Source organism: Hibiscus syriacus, unplaced genomic scaffold (genome assembly GCF_006381635.1).
Source record: "Hibiscus syriacus cultivar Baekdansim isolate YM2019G1 unplaced genomic scaffold, ASM638163v2 tig00110637_pilon, whole genome shotgun sequence".
Lineage (NCBI taxonomy): Eukaryota > Viridiplantae > Streptophyta > Magnoliopsida > Malvales > Malvaceae > Hibiscus > Hibiscus syriacus.
The window spans coordinates 5,834,724-5,853,707 of record NW_024062808.1 but is presented as its reverse complement, the minus strand read 5'-3'; the positions used below and the strand labels follow the sequence as shown (position 1 = coordinate 5,853,707).

General features: G+C 36.1%; 3 protein-coding genes across 4 annotated transcripts in view; 1 reads left to right on the top strand and 2 right to left on the bottom strand.

Annotated features, from left to right (window-relative positions):
* The window catches only part of LOC120136943 (actin-related protein 2/3 complex subunit 2B-like), a 30,089-nt gene extending 16,304 nt beyond the window's left edge, over positions 1-13,785 (bottom strand). Inside the window, exons 1-10 of the mRNA XM_039152866.1 lie at positions 13,597-13,785; positions 13,352-13,418; positions 13,032-13,236; positions 11,698-11,864; positions 11,504-11,581; positions 11,067-11,199; positions 10,839-10,930; positions 10,686-10,742; positions 10,421-10,472; positions 10,125-10,333 (exon numbers count right to left, since the gene is read on the bottom strand). Coding sequence (XP_039008797.1) covers positions 10,125-10,333; positions 10,421-10,472; positions 10,686-10,742; positions 10,839-10,930; positions 11,067-11,199; positions 11,504-11,581; positions 11,698-11,864; positions 13,032-13,236; positions 13,352-13,418; positions 13,597-13,655 — 1,119 coding nt within the window. The 5' untranslated portion in view covers positions 13,656-13,785. The remainder of the gene's footprint in view (positions 1-10,124; positions 10,334-10,420; positions 10,473-10,685; positions 10,743-10,838; positions 10,931-11,066; positions 11,200-11,503; positions 11,582-11,697; positions 11,865-13,031; positions 13,237-13,351; positions 13,419-13,596) is intronic.
* On the top strand, positions 6,841-8,458 carry LOC120136940 (60S ribosomal protein L23-like). 2 transcript variants are annotated; one of them, XM_039152864.1, is made up of 3 exons: positions 6,841-6,917; positions 7,041-7,336; positions 8,256-8,458. In XM_039152864.1, the coding sequence occupies exons 2-3, from the start codon at positions 7,084-7,086 to the stop codon at positions 8,360-8,362; spliced, it is 360 nt and encodes a 119-aa protein (XP_039008795.1). In that variant the 5' UTR covers positions 6,841-6,917; positions 7,041-7,083; the 3' UTR covers positions 8,363-8,458. The 2 variants fall into 2 exon arrangements, with proteins under 2 accessions (XP_039008795.1, XP_039008794.1); XM_039152863.1 differs by having other exon boundaries at positions 6,861-6,917; positions 7,052-7,336.
* On the bottom strand, positions 8,484-9,143 carry LOC120136942 (protein PROTON GRADIENT REGULATION 5, chloroplastic-like). Its single transcript, XM_039152865.1, has 2 exons — positions 8,857-9,143; positions 8,484-8,682 (listed from the first exon to the last, which is right to left on the bottom strand). Exons 1-2 carry the CDS (start codon positions 9,124-9,126, stop codon positions 8,578-8,580), a joined length of 375 nt encoding a protein of 124 aa, XP_039008796.1. The 5' UTR covers positions 9,127-9,143; the 3' UTR covers positions 8,484-8,577.
* Positions 13,786-18,984: the final 5,199 nt, after the last annotated feature.

Genomic DNA, 18,984 nt, shown 5'->3' with positions numbered 1-18,984 from the left:
GTTCGCAAAAGGCATCAAAGTTGACCCTCAAAAGATTCGAGCAGTGGTCGAGTGAGAACCATCACAAAACTTAATAGAGGTACGTAGCTTTCTAGAACTTATTGGGTACTACCACCGTTTTGTTAAGGGGTTTTCTATGATCTCCTGTTTCGATGACCAAACTTTTACAAAAGGGGTACCATTTGTTTTGGATGACAAGAGTCAGTAAAGTTTCAAGAAGCTGAAGGAAGTGTTGACTCAGGCATTAGTGCTGACTTAACCGAAATCAAACAAGGATTTTATCGTGTTCAGCGCTGCTTTATTGAATGGCTTGGGTTGCGTATTGATGCAAGAAGGTCGAGTGGTTTCGTATGATTCCAGACAGCTTAAATCTCATGAGTGCAACTACCCCACGCATGACTTGGAGCTAGCAACTGTGGTTTTTGCCTTGAAAAATTTAAAGACACTACTTGTTCGGAGAGAAATGTTACATTTTCACAAATCATAAGAGTTTGAAGTATTTGCACACGCAAAATGAGCTAAATTTGAGGCAACATTGTTGAGAGGAATTGCTTAAGGATTATGATTGTATGATTAATTACCACCCGGGTAAACCGAATGTGGTGGCTGATGCTTTGAGTCGAAAGATAGTATCCAATATTCTAGCCTTGCTTATGCATTTGAGTTTGACCACCGATAAGGGATTATTAGTTGAGTGCAAGTTTAGCCCGATTTGGTTAAGGAGGTGAAAGAACTTTAGATAATCGATTCTCGCTTGTTGGCTAAGGTTGAACAAACTCATTGAGGTAAGGCGTCAGGTTTTGAACTGAAGAGTGACGATGTGTTGTACTTTCAGGGATGATTGTGTGTTTCGTCAATAAATGAATTACGAGCCAAGATTCTTACGAAGGCACACTATAGTCCATTTTCTGTCTATCCAGTTGGAAACAAGATGTACCAAGACCTTTGTCAGTTATATTAGTGGTCAGTCATTAAAAAAAAGATATTTGAGTTCCTATCTAGGTGCTTGGTGTGCCAATAAGTGAAAATAGAACATCACATTCCATCAGGTTGCTTCAGCCTATTCAGATTCCATAGTGGAAATGGGGTAGAGTGACCATAGATTTTGTGACTGGATTGCCTATGACGTGAAGGAAGCACGATGCTATCTAGGTAGCAATCGACAGATTGGCCAAGTTCATTCACTTTCTACCGTTTAGCATGAACTTTATTCTAGATAGGTTGGATAGGCTATACATTCAAGAGATAGTGAGATTGCATGGAGTACCAATGTCGATTATCTTCGATTGAGATCCATATTTTTATATTGAGGTTTTGAAGAGTACTTCATGAGGCCTTGGGTACCCAATTGCATTTTATTACCATCTTCCACTCGTAAACTAATGGTCAGTCCGAGCGTATAATTCAAATTTTAGAGGATATGGTCAGATTTTGTATAATAGACCTCAAGGTAGTTGAGAGGATCACCTTCTGTTGGTTGAGTTCGCATACAACAACAACTACCAGTCAAGCATTCAAATGGATCCATATGAAGCCTTGTATAGGAGAAAATATAGGAAACCTTTATGTTGGATAGAGCTCGATGATAGGAAACTAGTTAGTCCCCATTTGACCCGAGAGGCGAAAGAGAATGTTCGATTGATTCAAGATCGATTGAGGGAAGCTTTTGACCATCAAAGATCCTATGCAAATTTGAAGTGCAAAGACATATAGTTCAAAGTAGGTGACAAGGTTTTCCTAAAGGTATTACCGTGGGAGAGAGTGTTTTGATTTGGACACAAAGGGAAATCGACCCTGGGTTCCATTGGATCATATGAGATCCTTGAGAGAGTCAGACTTGTAGCCTACCGACTAGCTTTGCCATTGGAGATGGAGTGTATCCACATTATTTTTCATGTCTTGATGCTTAGAAGATATCATTCAGACTCGTCACATATCATTTCATTTGAAAAAAATCGAAGTAAGTCAAGAAATGACTTATGAAGAGGAACCGATAAGGAATTTGGATCGAAATGTAAAAGAATTAAGAAATAAACGGATACCATTAGTGAAAGTCTTGTAGAGGAACCATGAGACTGAGGAAACAACTTGGGATACCGAGGAGGATATATAGCTCCAGTATCCACATTCGTTCTACTCAGGTAAATTTTGATGACAATTGTTTTTAGCATGAGAGAGTTGTAACGCCCCAAATTTCGAGTTAGAAGTTTGGGCTAACCCGAGATAAAATTTATATAAATCCTTTAGATTTGCGAGAAGGCCTTGTCCAAGAATTTAAGGGTTTGGACTTATTATAGTTGGGCTTAGACCCATCAAGACTAAAAAAGATTTTTTTAAATTGAACAAAAAATAGGAGGACTAAGAGGACAATTAACCTCTAAACTTTTTGAAAGTTGAATTCTTATTAAGAATCGATGATGTAAACGTGCCAGGCTTCCTTTTTTTTCTTATTCCTTCTTTATATTCTACATTTCATTCAAACTATTTTATTATTCTTCTTGTTTCCAAGTAAAAGGTGAAAGTATGTTTCTCTTTATTCTCATTCTGGATTTGTGGATGTAAAGTCATAATGAAGCTCCAAATCTCAAGGTATGTTCAAGGAAGCCATTGTGGGGGGGGGGGAGGGTTAGAAGGGTTTTGGATTCTAGGGCTCTTGGGTGTCTAAATATCTCCTAAAGAGTTTAGAGTCAAATTCTTGCCTTATTTAAGCCTTCAAGTAAGTTATTTATCATTTAATTTGCTTTTGGTTAATGATAGAAGTGGGTGAAAGCTTAAAGGTGAATAACAAGGAGAAAGTCACCCTTGGTTGAGTTTGAAGTTATTTTTCAACTCATGGGTGAAATATAACACATCTCTACCCTTCCTTACTGCTTGTAGATCAGCATATGTAGTTTGTTGCTTGTTTTTTGTATGTATGAGCCATTTGGTGCGCTTGCGGGGTTCAAATCATTAAAACATGGATTTGATGCTATTCATGATTAAAGTAATGACTTTTCATGATCCTCTAGCCATACATAAGCTTTAAACACCATTTGGGGGCCTTAGGGTAACTTCAGGGGTGATTTGGGAGAGTTTTCATGAGAGAAAATAGAGTTTTTGATTTGAGGGTATCAGTGTTGTAAGAATAGTAATGATACTGCCTATTCGAAAATGACAAAATTCAAAGGTTTGTGAGGAGAGTATCGATACGTCATTAAGAAGTATCAATATTGTTCAGATGATATCGATACTTCGGGATCTAAATTGGATTTCAGTAGCAGAGTTTGGTATCAGTACTCATCAGAGTATCAATACCATGAGTGGAGTATCAATATTCCCCAAGGGGTATCGATATTGGGGTATTTTTCAAAACATCGAATACAACTTTAGTATCGATACTCTTGGGAGTATCGATACTGAGGAGGGTGAGTATCAATACTTCCAGGTGATTATCAATACTGATATTAAATTACAAACATCAAAATCAAATTTGCTACTGATACCCAATGGAGTATCTATACCACTAGAAAGGGAGTACCAATACCTTAGAAGGAGTATCGATACCAATATGATATGTTGGGAAGTAAGGCTAGTTTGAGTTAGATGAAACATGTTGGGATTTTATTAAGAGGGGATACTCTTCCATAAGTATACAAGTGAAAACCTTAATAATTATGTGATAACATTAAGTCTAAATGAGGTAAGATTCCATAAGACTTATGCATTTGTTTGATGCTCGAGAAATGATGAAGAAACCCGAAACTTAAATGAAGGTAGTGTGATAGTATAAGGAATATCCGGATATATCCAAATCAAGTGTTGGTGCACTTAAAATGCTAGTTGGATGATACACCGATGCTATGTGACCCGAGAAAATCCCAAGTACTCTGTAGGAATAGACTAGATGAGTGAGCTCCGATGATACGTGACCCAGACTCAGCTCAAAGTATAGGGAGACACCGATGCTTTGTAACCTGGGTCTCGACTAAGATTCTTAAGAAAGCAAAGATGGATATGAGTTCCATAATGCTAAGTGACCCCGAGGTACACCATGATGCTTACCTTGGTTGTTGAGTAGTTTGTGAGAATATGCATAATCATACTGGTAGCATGATCATATGTTAAATGATGTAGTATAGTAGGGTTATTTGTGTGGCAATGAGCTTGTGAGCTTTGCGTATGGAATGTGTTTCCGTGCACAGGTTCTTAGGTTCCAGCTGAGGAGCTCATCACCAGACTTGGATTCCAGACTCATCCATCTTTTCAGAGTACGTTTCAACTGTTGTAGAGGGCATGTACTGTCATAGACCCTTATTTGAAATTGAGTCATAAACTATGTTATTTTGTTTTTACATGTTATGGAGATTGATGTTGGGAGCTCCCTATATTTTAAATACTTATATTTTGTAAACGTATTATATTTTGTTTTATGCATATGTCGATTTGGTAAAAAGATTTTTAAAAAAATGGTTAGCAACTTACGTGGTTCCGTGTGACATTCTAATCTATCGGGTTTTGGGTCGGATCAGACTAGGGTGTTACACAATCTGAAAGTTTTGGGAATGTCATATTTTTGTGTTGGTTTTAAGGTGAACCCGGCATTAATTTCGGCTTTGATTGAACGTTAGAGGCCTGAGATTCATACTTTACGTTTTTTGAGTGGTGAATTAACGATTACGTTGGAAGATGTCGCTTACTAACTCGATGTTCTGGTTAATAGTGCAACACTAGTGAGGCAGAACGATTTCAACTGATTCGCTATTGTTCACCAAGTTTTGGGAAGGATGCCACCATCAAATGTCTTAAAGGGGTACTAGATATGGATCACTTGGTTGGAGTCCGAATTTAATGTGACTAACGATTCTATCAAGGAGGAGGTCATATTTGCAGCCTAAGTGTATCTTCTCCAATTGATTGAAGGTATATTATTACCGAATATGTCTGGTTATTTGGCTCACATATATTGGAGAATTTTACCAAGTGTCACAACACTAGTTGAGGCTCGATCATTTTTACATTTTTATACTAGGTACTTTGCAAGGCTACAATCGTTGAAAGGGGTCAAAAAGTCGATGTTGCCGATTGTCTAATCTTGCTACAGTCTTGGGCATGGTACTTGTTCTCGTTTTTTACGCCAATTACATCATCCCGTCGAGTTTCCTTTGGTTGTAATGTAATTTTATAACTTTAATTTTTTAGTAAATTTTTAAATTTATTTTAAATTTATTTATTATATTATTTATATGACGACATAAAATTATCGAGACTAAGTTGTCCGGTGCAAATAAGAAATATGTACGGATAAGGATCAATATCATTGATCGACATGCTGTAAATTACTAACTTTTATATTTTTTATACTAATTTTTTTATTTATACTAACTTTTATAATTAATGTTTACATTTTCTTGGATTCCGTATTATGACTATGAGATCCAATGGTTACTGCCATTGGAATTTTTTGAAGAGTTGGAGTTATGGTGTGTCGTTATGCCTTTACTACACTTTGCGATTGTTGAGAAGCATATCGCAGATAGAGTGTTGTGACAATTTGTGTTTTATCAACAATTCCTATGCAAATATTTGATATGGGCGTGCTCCATAAAATTGATAAGTGTGGGAACATAAAGATAATTAGCCTATAAAGCATGTTGTATACATTCAAAATAGAATGAACGACATTTATATGTCCCTATGCATTTCGAAATTACAGTTGTTGACATTGATTTCAACATTTCTCCCTACCTCTGAAATTATGAAGCAAATAAGAAACCATATTTAACAACACCGGAAGAGAGGGAACAATGGGAACAAATGAAGGCCAAGTTCGCATAGGGCAAGGAAACATCATTATCTTCATCTTCATCTTTTGCTTCTACCTATTATTTTGCATGTCAGACCAATTATGGTTTTTATCCTATATATTATGCTTCAATGGAGAGTCAGCCGAATTAGATTGAAGGTTCATGGGATGCAATGCAAAGTACTCAAGCATCTTCGACAAAGCATGTGTGTAAGGGTGAACGTGATCATATTATATATAGTCAAGAAGGTACTAATTTTGGTAGCCAAGTCAAGTTAATGACGGTAATGATGAGATCAAATACTTTAAGTACTCCATCACCATATTTCGAAGGTGGATCTCAAAGTGAAGTGATGTTCAGTACGCCTTCTGTTCAACAAACAAACGAAGACAAAGATGAAGATGATCAAGGCGAACGACCACGAGAACTTGATGAGTCTCGCGTCATTATCATTCAATCATTTCTCGGTATTGTCAAGAATTACGAAAATATAAATAAATTTATTATGCATTGTATTAGTTTGTAGGAACTTTTATTAATAGTTTGTAATTAAATTATTTTGTATTTTTTTAGTAAATTTGAAAATTATTTTTTAAATTTAATTTTGACGAAACTTATCACCTCAGCGTGACGAGTTTCATCGGATAAAATTTTTAAAATTCAAAAGCTGTCTGTTGCCCAACGACTATTTTTTTTAAATTTCAGGATAACTCGTTACCTCTACGTGACAAGTTACCTTATTTTTTTTTATTTCTAAATTATTACTGAATTAAAAAAATAACTTTAAATAAGATTTATCACATTGACATGATGAATCTTAAGAAATATATTATAATATTAACTCACATGGGCCATAGACATGAGATCATTAAAAATATTTTTTATTAAACTCATCATATCGAAGTGACAAATTCTTACTTCACTGTAGCATTTACCGTATATTGTAAAATAAAAACTTGACTGACTTATTGGGCCAATTAATTTATGGATAATGGGCCAAAAAAACAAACCAAGGTCTAGAGCTTGAAGCCATCATCATCTTCAACAATACGTTAAAAAAAACCGCATATATTTTCGGAAAACCTTAGCTTTCACTCATTGTTTCTCTTCAGCCGTCGAAAATGTCGAAGCGAGGTAAGTTTACATATCCATTTCTCGGAACACATCCGTTTGTTTCCCGAGAAAAATGGGTTATTGTGTATTTTTCATAAGCTGTTTGATAGCTGAAAAAGTATTCATCTTTACTTCTCTTTCCAGTTTCCGACTAGGACGCGGAAGATCAGCTGTAAACAAGTTTAGGATGTCACTGGGTTTACCGGTGGCAGTCACCGTGAACTGTGCCGATAACACTGGTGCTAAAAACGTCTACATCATATCGGTGAAAGGAATCAAGGGCCGCCTTAACCGCTTGCCATCAGCCTGTGTTGGAGACATGGTGATGGGTACTGTCAAGAAAGGGAAGCCTGATCTGAGGAAGAAGGTGTTGCCTGCCGTCATCGTGAGGCAGCGCAAGCCCTGGCGCCGAAAGGATGGTGTTTACATGTACTTTGAATGTAGATTCTTTTATCCTTTCTAGATGTGCGAATTGTCATTGTTTTGTAGTCGGTGAAATGTGGATTGAAATTAGAGACTTATCGACTTATTCTGTTCGGTCACGGTCGGAAGCATCTGAAATGCAAATGTTCATACTTAGTTTAGGACTTAGGTCTAGTAAAAACTGTGGATGCTATTGGTATGGAATTGCTGAAGACAGATTCTTTTCATTAAAGGGCGTCACGATGTATATGTTACTCTCTTTTGATGCTTCCCTCGAGCAGCATAACTATCGATATATGTTGGTCGGGATCGGTCTTGAGCATCTGAAATATGAATGTTCATAGTTTGTCTAGGACTGAGGTCTAGTAAAATTGTAGATGCTATTGGTATGGAATCGATGAGTGGTGTTTGGACTGTTTACTGAAGATAGAGGTTTGTTGTTAATCGGTGTCGTGATGTAGACGTTACTCTCGTTTGATGCTTCCTACGAGCAGCATAACTATCTTATTCCGGGAATTTTCCCTGTCGATCTTATTCCAGACGGTAGTCATGTATCTACTTCAAATCTTCAATGGTTGATACAGTTACTAGCCTGGAAAATCAAGTGTGTTCATCGTTGCAGATGCATTGAGCTTTTGACGCTTGCATCTGCTCTATTTGAGCTGCTCTATTTGAGCCCTACATATTCTAAGATGTCAACCTTGTAATTGAAAATGGTCTCGACAGTCTCAGATAATCATTTATAGCATACGAATCGATGCAGCTACTAGTTTGGAAAACCGAGTGCCTCTGTCATTGTAGATGCATTTCGTTCTTGGAGCATTCATCTGCTCCGTTTGGGCCCTGTATTTGCCATCAATTATATGTTCAACAGACGCAGCTTTTCTGATGCTCTGCCGTTCTAAGTTTGTGTTTCGAATCTTGTTTGAATTGCAGATAATGCCGGTGTCATTGTGAATCCAAAGGGAGAAACTGGTCCGATCGGAAAGGAGAGTGCTGATTTATGGCCAAGGATTGTAAGTGCAGCCAATGCCGTTGTATAGAGATTTTGCTTCTCCGAATTACATAGTTTGAAATCTAGTTGAATTCGAACCGAATTTGGATAACTTGTTACCTTAATCGATGAAGAATTTGTTTGATTGTCTGAAATACTATAATACAAACTAGAGTGATGGATGTTCTTAACAAAAAACTACATAAACTTGGAGCATCTGTAATGATAATCAAAGACAAAAAGTACACGTCTACGGTCATATAATCACGCAAGGAATCCAAGCCTTTCGCCATTCTTTTTAGCCAGACGAATCAAGCCTTGCCTTTGTTTACCGTCAGCTCCTATTGCTTTGCAGAACTCATTAATTACCTGAAAATAATTAATTTTTTTGAATAATTAATAAAATTATCACAATTCTTGGTCGAGTCTCACAATTCATGCATTCATTTCCATGTTTCTTAATCTGTCTAATTATAGTTTAAATCCCTCTACCTTGTTAAAATTTAATTCTTCTAATTTATCCAAAAATTTCATGTAACGGACCTGAGAATGCAAGGCAATGGCTTTTCCTCTAAGCTGATTGAACCTCTTCTTGCCAACAATCTGGCGGGTAACCACCACCAGCGGAGCGAACAATCCTTTCCCTTCGTTAACGTTCTTCATCACCGGCTGAGCTCTAACCGCCTTTCCCACGCGTACAACGTTCGGAACCGATTTAGCCAACATGGCATAGTCTTCACCTCCTTTAAACGAACTTCCCAAACCTCCCTTAAACCCGACCGCGGAAACCGAAGAAACCGCCATCGACGACATAGTAGAAGCTATCTTCTAGCTCTGATGTGAGACACCGGTTTTCTTCTTTTGTTTGTTGTTCACCAGCTTGTGATTGGTATTTTCTTGTTTATGCGAAATGATTTATATCTTCTTTTTGAGGGTTTGGTTGTGTGTGGAGGAAAGAGAGCCATTGAAGCATTTGGTGGCCACACATATACGAGTGGCTTTGGAAGGTGGGATTGACATATGTGTCTTGGTTACTGTTTTTGTGATTTACAGTCCACCATTTCCAGAAAAATCTGGATCTGGTAATCTAGTGGGTCTTCTTTGGATGTTATGATGACATCCATTGGATTGTTCATACGACGATCTTGAACGTCAAATTTAGATTCCTCTCCACCATTTATTTTAAGGTAAAATAAATTTTAGGCTATTGATTATTAGTTGGGTTACAAATGAACAACTTTTTTTAAAAAAAATTATAATTCAATCATTAATTAAATATTGCTACAAATAAATCAATGAACATTATATATTAGATATAATAATAACACGGTATGATATAATAATAATTTTAATTCTCAAAATTTATAAATTATATAAATTTGATTGTAATTTAATTAAATTCAATAAATTTCATATTTCATATTTAAGTTTATATAAATTTAACTTTTTCTTCTCCTACAATTTTATTTTTATAGTAAATACAATTATTCAACTGTTGTTTTGATTAGATAGACTCGCTTGACTTGATAGTGTTACAAAAAATAACTATACTGATGTAATTTTTAGATATAAAGAATTAAATTTATTAATCTATTTACAATTAAGACACAATTTTTAGAATGTACGAGTTTTTAAAACAAACTACTATTATTATATCAAACCAAACCATTATTACATCTAATACCTGAAAAAAAAACATTACTCATAACCAAATTATTAATTGAGTGATTTTTTTAAATTTATGAACATTAATTTGTTTTTTATCACAATAAAAAAAGGTAATCGAGTTATGTAAAAACAAAGGATAATTAATTAGTTTTCTTTAGTTTAGTGTATCCCATTGAAGAAGAGAAGTTGGGCATTGTCAACCATCGCCTACGGAAACGCCCGAAACCATGGATTTTAATACGGAAACGGATTCTCTTTATCTTCTTCGTGATATCATGATATCTTCGTTTGATCATTTTGGATTTTGATGTTAATCTCACCCAGTTTTTCATCTTCTTCCATCCTGCATTTCCTTCGAGCCAAACAATACAATGAGAAGATAATCATTTCCAAATATATATATATGCACACACACATGTGCTAATAGCTGAATTCATACCCTTAACCTTTTGAATCTGTCCATTCTCTTCTTTCATTGATTTTTCCAGGACCTGAGGTTGATCAAACAACATTACTGGTTAGTTAGTTGTTGAGGTATGAAGTAATTTATATCACGTAGGGTGTGTTAACGATATCAATATATACTATGAACCCTAATTTTAGATCGACAGTTTTTTAAAAAATATCCGTGTTCGGATATCCAGATTCGTGTAGGTGTCAGATAGTTATACGTATGCTGTATGATCATGAACTGAGCTCAGTACCTGAACTAAACTATCCATTCGCCTTCTCATCCTTCTCTGAATGAAGCCTCTGGTGCACTGTGGAAAAAAATTGCCAGAAGAAGGAAGTTTAAAGCTCCAGTTCTTACAATTCCAAATATGAAAACAAGGATTTAAGAAAGTTTTGCTGTTTACCTTTACATGGTGTTTCACATAGGTATAGAAATTTAACAAACTCCACACGGTCTTGTCTAGTCTTTTACCTTCAACATGGTGTGAAGATATATCTGTTAAACAGAAAGACATCGGAACATTTTACTCGGATTTGAACATGTCGCATGTAATTTAAGATTATGTTATGTTGCCAAGACCAGCATGTTAATATGCAATACTGAGTATTTCAACAAAGAAAAACGAAGATACCAAAAGAGACGAATCCTCCATTAGTGCTCAAATCTTCAAAAGGTTCCCCTCTGAGTTCTGGAGGAGGAATAGGTGACCAGTTGCAAGGAGGTACTTTAGCCCATTTCCCAGAACTTCCCACATCCATTAGCTCCTATCAAGGAAACAAAGTATGGAGAAAAAAAAATCCCATTATTTTGCAGCTGTAGTAATAGCGAGAATTGTTGAGGGACCTCTCAATTATGAAGTTGGTCGGAAAACTATAGCAACCAAGTATTGTATCTTTGAGACAGAACTGCCATGGAACGCTCGGGATCCACTAAGGGTTGGGAGACAAAACCCGGGCATTCCATGACAGTGCAATCCTGGACAATACCTGATTGTTGAGAATTCCAACCAACCACACAATCCGAAGATCCCTCAACAAAAATGAAAGTGTTGTGTTCTTAATCAGAAACCTGAAAGAAGGATGTTGCAATGATCACATCTGAATGATCTTTGAACCTCATGGGAAACACTGCTATTATTTTTTGAGGCTGCCAAAAATGTTCTCATTCATTTAGAAAAAATAAAGTTTGACATATATCCGTTTTCGACATTCACACCCTAGCTCTGTGTAACATAGACATACAGCATTCATTTAGTAAATTACCTGTCTGATGACATAGAAAGGCTCTTTGGGATGATAAATAAGTTTGATGGGTTTATACATCCCCTGAGATATATCCCAAGAATTCACATTCTGCAACATTTCTTTCAGTTGTGAACTTAGTACTACTGCTTGGACTGAGGAAACTTCTGTGACCACCTTCAAAGATTCTGAAAAAAAATATATTAGAAAGCATTAACATTTCTGTGATATACCCATGTTTAGCTTTTATATGCTTTCAATTCAACATATTCAAGCAAAGACTTGTATTGTAGTTGTATCTCTTTTCAGAGTTTCATTGCTTACATCGTTACAGTCCCCGATTTCCATTTTTCATAGGGATAAAACAACTTTTAAACCTTGAATTTGAAATTTTTTCCCATCTTTAGTCCTTCTGATGATGTAGCATTTTGATAATGTGCCACATTCAGGGATTAATGCGAACAAAAAAGTCAAAGGACTAAATTGGAAAAATGATCAAGTTCGAGGACTAAAAGTTGCTTTATCCCTTTTCGATCCACATTGAATTTGTCAACTTTTCTCATTTCGAATCTTTTTGGTAATGTGACATTTATTATAATGTGCCATGTTCAAGGACTAACGTGGACAAAAATAGTTTAAGGACTAAGTTGGAAAATTGACACTAAAAATTGCTTTGTCCATTAGTTCCATACATATTGTGGAGAGGCTAAACTCTCGAGATAACGTTCTCGAATAAATTAATTCACGAGATAATGCACTCCTCAGATTAATTGCTCAAATAGGGTGAAATTTACAGTGTTGGTCGTAGGTCGCCATGCCATCCGGGCGACCTACTAGGTCGCCATGTCTTCCCGGCGAGCTATGAGAGAGATTGCATGTGTCATGCACGTTCCAACACGTTGGGCATCCGAAGCCATCCGACAGAGGGCATCCGACCGAGGCCATTCGAGCGAGCTATGCGAGGGCATCCGAGGGCAAGAGGAATCACGCGAGGAGCAGGAGGAGTGCATGGCGACCTACAAGGTCGCCAGGAGTGCATGGCGACCTACAAGGTCGCCCGGAGTGCAGCCGTAGGTCGCCCGGAAGGCATGGCGACCTACGGCCCTATTTGAACAATTAATCTTGGGAGTACGTTATATCGTTAAATAAAAAATTCGAGAACATTATCTCGAAAATTTTGCCTATTGGAGATGGATAAGGGAATATAAACTTTCTGATGATATTCTAAACAAATTAAAATAAAAAACAAATGAACATGCACATTTCAGACATATACTTATATCCGACACTCACATCCCATATAAATATTTTGATAAAAACTTGAAATATCATTGAGATGGTGGATAGTTACAAACCTTTGTTACGTGGGAGCTTGGAAAAATCAAGTCTTAGAGTAAGCTGGTATCCATCTGTCGGAGGCTCTACAATGTCAAGAACATCAATGGAGATTCCCCTTACCATTTGCAGGGTATATGGGGATAGCCCATGTGATAGAAACACTCCTTGGGACAGCAGAGGCGTCGATATCGACAGGTAGGTAAACGGTTCGGATGCTGAAGACTGTTGAAACGAAAACCAGAAAGATGAATTGTTAAGCGTGGCTTTCAAACAATTTGTTCAGGTTTAGGATTGGTCATGTTTGATCTCGAAATAGCAGACAATGTTGGAAGATTACCTTAATGTAGTATTCAACAGACCCGAATTCATACAAGTGATGATCAATCTCTATAGGCCTCTCTGCACTGCCATGAAAAACAATTAAATTTCATCACACCTCCTCAATGGTCTATTTTGATTCATCTAACGATTTGCATATTCTATATTCTATAGATTGATATATAGCACGGGCACTTATACGAACACATGGATTGCAATGGACTGATTCTTAGTTCTTTCAACATAAAAGAAACAGTGGCTTACTTGTATATTCTGAGAAGTATCTCCTTCAAAGCTGGTGAAGCTCTCTCTAAACTGGCCATTTTGGATCAAAACTCAAGCACCCAATTCTTCTCCCTCAATTATATCCTCAAAACTCAAGCACCCAAAGTGTTTAAAGCTTCAACAATGGCGGTTCTGAACTGAAATATAAAATGTATTTGAAAAAAGAGAGAGAATGATCTGTTTGTTTTGGAGTAAAATGCAAGTTCAATGTTGCAATCATGCTTAGCCATCTCTTAAGCAATCACCCACTTTCCTCTCTCTCTCTCTCTCTCTCTCTCTATGTTTTTATAAAATTTGCTTTACAAATTAACTCATTTGTAGAGTAAGCCAAATTGATGATTTGTCAGCTATCATCATGTTACTTCATTGATCAGTTTCCACCGTGAAAAGATGAGTCCTCTCATGATGTTTCGCAATCATTGATATTAAATTTTGATTTGTTTTTTCTGTAACTTTGTGCTAAAACTAGACATTGGATTCAATTGATTTTTATTTTCAATAAACTAATTAAATCAAGGTGGGATTTCACTTTAGAGTCTCATTATAGATTTGTTGGTTCTTCCAAATTTAAATGCTGTGCCTCATTATTTTGGGAATATTTTGTTGGAAATATTTAACAGATTGAATTAGGATATTGCAATCGATAATTGACGTAATCAAAATAAATTCAGTTCGATAATAAAAATAAAATTTATCGATCACATGAAGATATTACGATTTAATCCTCATTATAATAAATTTTTTAACCAAATGATCATGCGGCGACTCACTATTCAAAGGTAAATTAAATATTCCACGTCCTACACAATACTATAATCTCCTCCTCTACAAATAACCAGTTGGTCTAGTGGGATGAGGAATTAGATATCTTAAGCAATGTTAGTTTCGAATCCTTACGATTGTGAATTGAGTAAATTAGGTTGGAAGGGTCGCTCTTACCTCTACAGTATCTAATCTATATTAGTCGATCTATATATCAAAAACAGATGATTATAAAAAAAATAATAATACTAAAAACCTCAGCTCCCGGGGACCCATAACAGGGTAGGGCGAAAAATCCTTAGTCACTCTACTACATTATCATTTGAGGAATATAATATTTAATTGTTGGAAGTTTAGACCGAACATGTAATTTGAAAGATCCACCAACAAAAACACCTAAAGATTCTGATAGACTATGTAATTAAGAAAGATCCTTCAATATAATTGAATCAATAAAAAATGTTTTTATATTTTTTCAAATTTTATTTATGATTAACGACGAGAAATGAACCTTTAATTAATTAATTAATTTTATATTAGAACTCATGCTTGGTGTTTAAATATAAAAGTAGTTAAAATTATTAAATCAAGCTGGTTAAACTTATTAAACTGAAAATCAAACATCAAATTAGTTGGGTAGTTAATCTAATTATTTAAACATAAAATAAAATTATAATTCAATATTTGAAGCATACATATTTATCTAATTATTCTGAAAAATGATATTTAAAAAAAATTGAATTCAAGTTTATTCGAAAATAAAGCATAAGAAGCACCAACGAAATTCTAGTTGATGTGTCCGTTTTACTAATTTTTAATATTGCAAACTTTTATTGTAGTCCAAGTTTCATTGATGATTACCAAGCACCTAATGAGAATTTGTTGGACCAAATCATCACCATAATAACGTATCGAATAATTTATATAGCATTTGATTATGATATAATCTTTTTCTGAGGAAAATAAAGGCTTGTATTAATTTTTCTTCATATTGTGTTCAAACCAAGACAATATACTTAAAAAGAACATTTCTAAATTCTGAGCATGAAAAATAAAATGAATATAAAATAAAAATATTCGATTTAAATAAAGTTTTAATGACAATAACAGATACTATACAAAGCAATTTATAATTATTCAAAGAAAATAACAATATTAACGACCATACATCACTGCCCACCTCCATAGTTTTCTTTAGGAGACATGGTTGTTTCTAGTGAGAGAAACTCTCCCTTCTCTCTTGTTCCCTCATCTTGGTTCTCCAAAAGAAATGGTTTCTTTAGTTGTCCACCTAAACCCGATCATGCTTATCATGATTTTCATAGGAATGTTGTTAAAATGGGTCATTTATCTTCTTTTCAAAAGATATTTGTCCGTTTGTCTATCCCACCTCTCCCAAGCCAAGACCTTCTAGGAAGAATTCTTCAAGGTGCTCCTGTGCAAGGTAAGTGTTTCTTCAGATTTGAAGAATTCTTCAAGGTGCTCCTGTGCAAGGTAAGTGTTTCTTCAGATTTGACATTATCTCTTTAGTAGTTTTGCAGGATCGAGTAGGTATATTCAATTTTGGAAGGAATGGGGAGAGAGAGAACAAGTTGCAAACTAGAACACACGTAGAAAGGAAAGATGGAAAGGAAGCAAGATTTCATCATGGACACTTGGAAAATTCCCATGGACTTGCAAACGAAGGGGAAAAAAGGAAAACGAAATAGAGAGGAAGCTAAGGAAACTTGGTATGTTATATTAACAAACCTCATTCTAACAAGAGGAAGATCGAGGGGAAAGCAAAAATAAGGCGGCACAAAGGTTTCACAAGGTCACATTACAAAGGAGGAACGGTTTTTACTAGATAAAGGAAGTCAACAGCGAAGACCTGGTCACCAGTTTATTTTTTGAAAGACGTCCAGCCCTTAGAAACCTTTCTCAGCTGTGGACTCTCCAAGGCTGGTCCTGAATCTTACAAAGAAGTCAAGCTTTGGGTCCTTAGAAACCTGAAAGAAGTCATGGAATATGACTTCTCCTTCCTCCCCTTTTGGATGCAACAGTTCTCTCGGACTTAGGAATGAAAAGGGAAGATCTTGGGTGTCAAGATTGGTCACACCATATGCACGGCAGTAGCAGTGGATTTTAGGAATGAAAAGGGAATACTTGGCACTTTCTTGCGCACCCGGGTCAAAACTGACATCACAAAACCCATTCGACGTTGCTTGAGTCTTGGCACTGGGGCGAACGGACAACCAATAAGGTTTCCCCTGAAATACGAAAAACTCCAAAGTTTTTTCCATTGGTGTGGACTCATTGGGCACACGATCATTGAATGAAAGACCTATTCAGCCAATAGCATAAAGAAGCTCCAATTTGGAGATTGGTTGTGTAACACCTAAACCCAATTAGGCCTAAAGTGCCACATTGGGTTACCGAGACAATCCTTGATTTTCAGAACCTGTTCTTTTTCTTTTAAAACACGTCGAATGGTATCATGCATAAAACATAAATACTGTTATAAAATCCTTTTGCAAAATTGGAGCTTCGTTACACATAATTTAAAACTAAAATAATACAGACTTTGAGTTTAATAAACTGAATACATAAGTAATGTTCTATGAATACATATGCTCACTAAGCTACGATATAGTAATCTGAAGGAGATATTGGAAATCCTGCTACGACGGTGCTCCATGAACTGATCATGCTACTAACCTGCCAACAAAAACATCCGAATGTTGAGCTTACAAAGCCCATCAGTATAATCGCTAATCTAGAGCAGCATATCAGTTTCATAAACACAAGTATATTGAAGACATGGTACTAAGCAGTAGGTACATGCATGATCTAGATCAAGTGCTACCTAGTTAAGGCTTAGTTGTTCTATCACTAAAGTAAGGGGCTCATGCGTCTCTGAATCATCTAAAAGGTGTCTATAACCCTAATGTTTGAATCTACTATGCATTATCTAAATACGATACTAGCTCTACTATTCATTAACTAAATGCCATGCTAATTTTGTTGTGTATTATCTGAATGAAGTTTTGACTCTATTGTGCATTGTTTGAATGCAACTCTAATACTACTATGCAACACACACAAGCTGAGGTAGGCATCATGGTGTGGCTGAGGGGCTATATCTCGGAGCTCACACACCCCTCTAGCCTACCTAAGGATACCCTTGGGTGCCTGGGTGAGATCCGAACCTGCATCGGAGACGTACACCGGTTTATGGGGTGAGATCCAGAACTATATCAAAAATATACACCTCGCCAACTTACTCCGTCGAGTCTTGGGGCATCTACGCCTAGCTGGCAAAAGAAGTGCTAAAGCACTGACTGGAATATACATGGACATACTAACATACAAGACAACGTCATACTGTTAAAGTAACTTGGGTGTTCGGGTTGTTTTCCGAGTGTCACACAAAGGCTAATTTTATGACATCCTAGTTATTTATGTTTCTAGCTATTACTGATTCTAGCTGTTACTATTTTTTAGATGTTATGAGTTATTACTAATCTTGTTTACTATTCACCTTAGCTGTTAAATCTCTCGTTCTCTAATCTACAATGTTATGCGAGGAGCTACTAGTCTGTTATTTCTGGTAATCTGTATTGTTTTGGTTATACACTACGCAAGGATATTCTAGCCATTCTTTGACTCTGGAGAAGTCTCTATGCGCTCAAGACTTCAAGGTTATTTCTATGTTTACTACTTACCATCTAGGGTTCTGTCTGACCTGTTATTTGACTCGGGTTTATTTATGGGTAGCGATACTCTAATCGCTAATCCTACATTTTTCTTCCATTCATCCTCGAACTAAAAGAATAATTGTATGTACAACACTCTCAATCATTCTTGCGGTATACGACATTGTTGTCTTATAATTTTATTACTTGGTCGTACCTCTCATCGATACACCCTGCACACTAGTACTCCATCCATATATATATGTTACATGCTTAATGAAGATACTTGGACGCGTTACGTCTACTATGGTTACTTTGGTTGTAATTCGCTCATTTGAGTGGTTCTAAGCCCCTTTTGGCCATTTACGACCCTCATAGACTAAATTTTATCCTTACTGATCATCCTTAGCTCTTTTGGATCTTAATTAGGTCAAATTTGTTCTTCCAAGATGGGCAGTATCGATACTCTATTTGTAGTATTGATACCCTAAGGTTAAGTATCGTTACCCCATTGAGTATTGATACAAAACTTCGTTCTGCTGCTGAAAATATAGCCATATCTTGAGACCATCACTCTTGGTCTCGATCTCAACAGGAAGTATCGATACCTTTACTGCAGAATCGATACTCTTTGCCTAAAAACCCTAATCTTCCCCTTAATCACCCCAGTCTTGATACTGCTCAATCGGTCTTGATTCTGAAACTCAAGAATGGTTATTTTAGGATTAGGAAAACACCTAAAACCATCATAAACATCTTGGGTTGGTTTCTGAACTTGTTTTGAAGATTTAGGAAGTTATTTAGGGTCTTAAGGTGCCATAAAAACACATTTTTAACGTCTACAACGTGATTTGATCTAGAAATCAAGTTTAAACCCTAATATGCTCAACTACCCAAATCTTTAGCTAAAACTTGTAATTTATGGAATCTA

Bases quoted from the DNA above. Each gene is read 5' to 3' on its own strand.
- LOC120136940 (XM_039152863.1), top strand. The intron at 7,337-8,255 runs GTAGATTCTTTT...TTTGAATTGCAG, and splicing joins TGTTTACATGTACTTTGAAT to ATAATGCCGGTGTCATTGTG.
- LOC120136942 (XM_039152865.1), bottom strand. From the start codon at position 9,126: ATGTCGTCGATGGCGGTTTCTTCGGTTTCCGCGGTCGGGTTTAAGGGA. The intron at 8,683-8,856 runs GTCCGTTACATG...AATTATTTTCAG, and splicing joins CCATTGCCTTGCATTCTCAG to GTAATTAATGAGTTCTGCAA.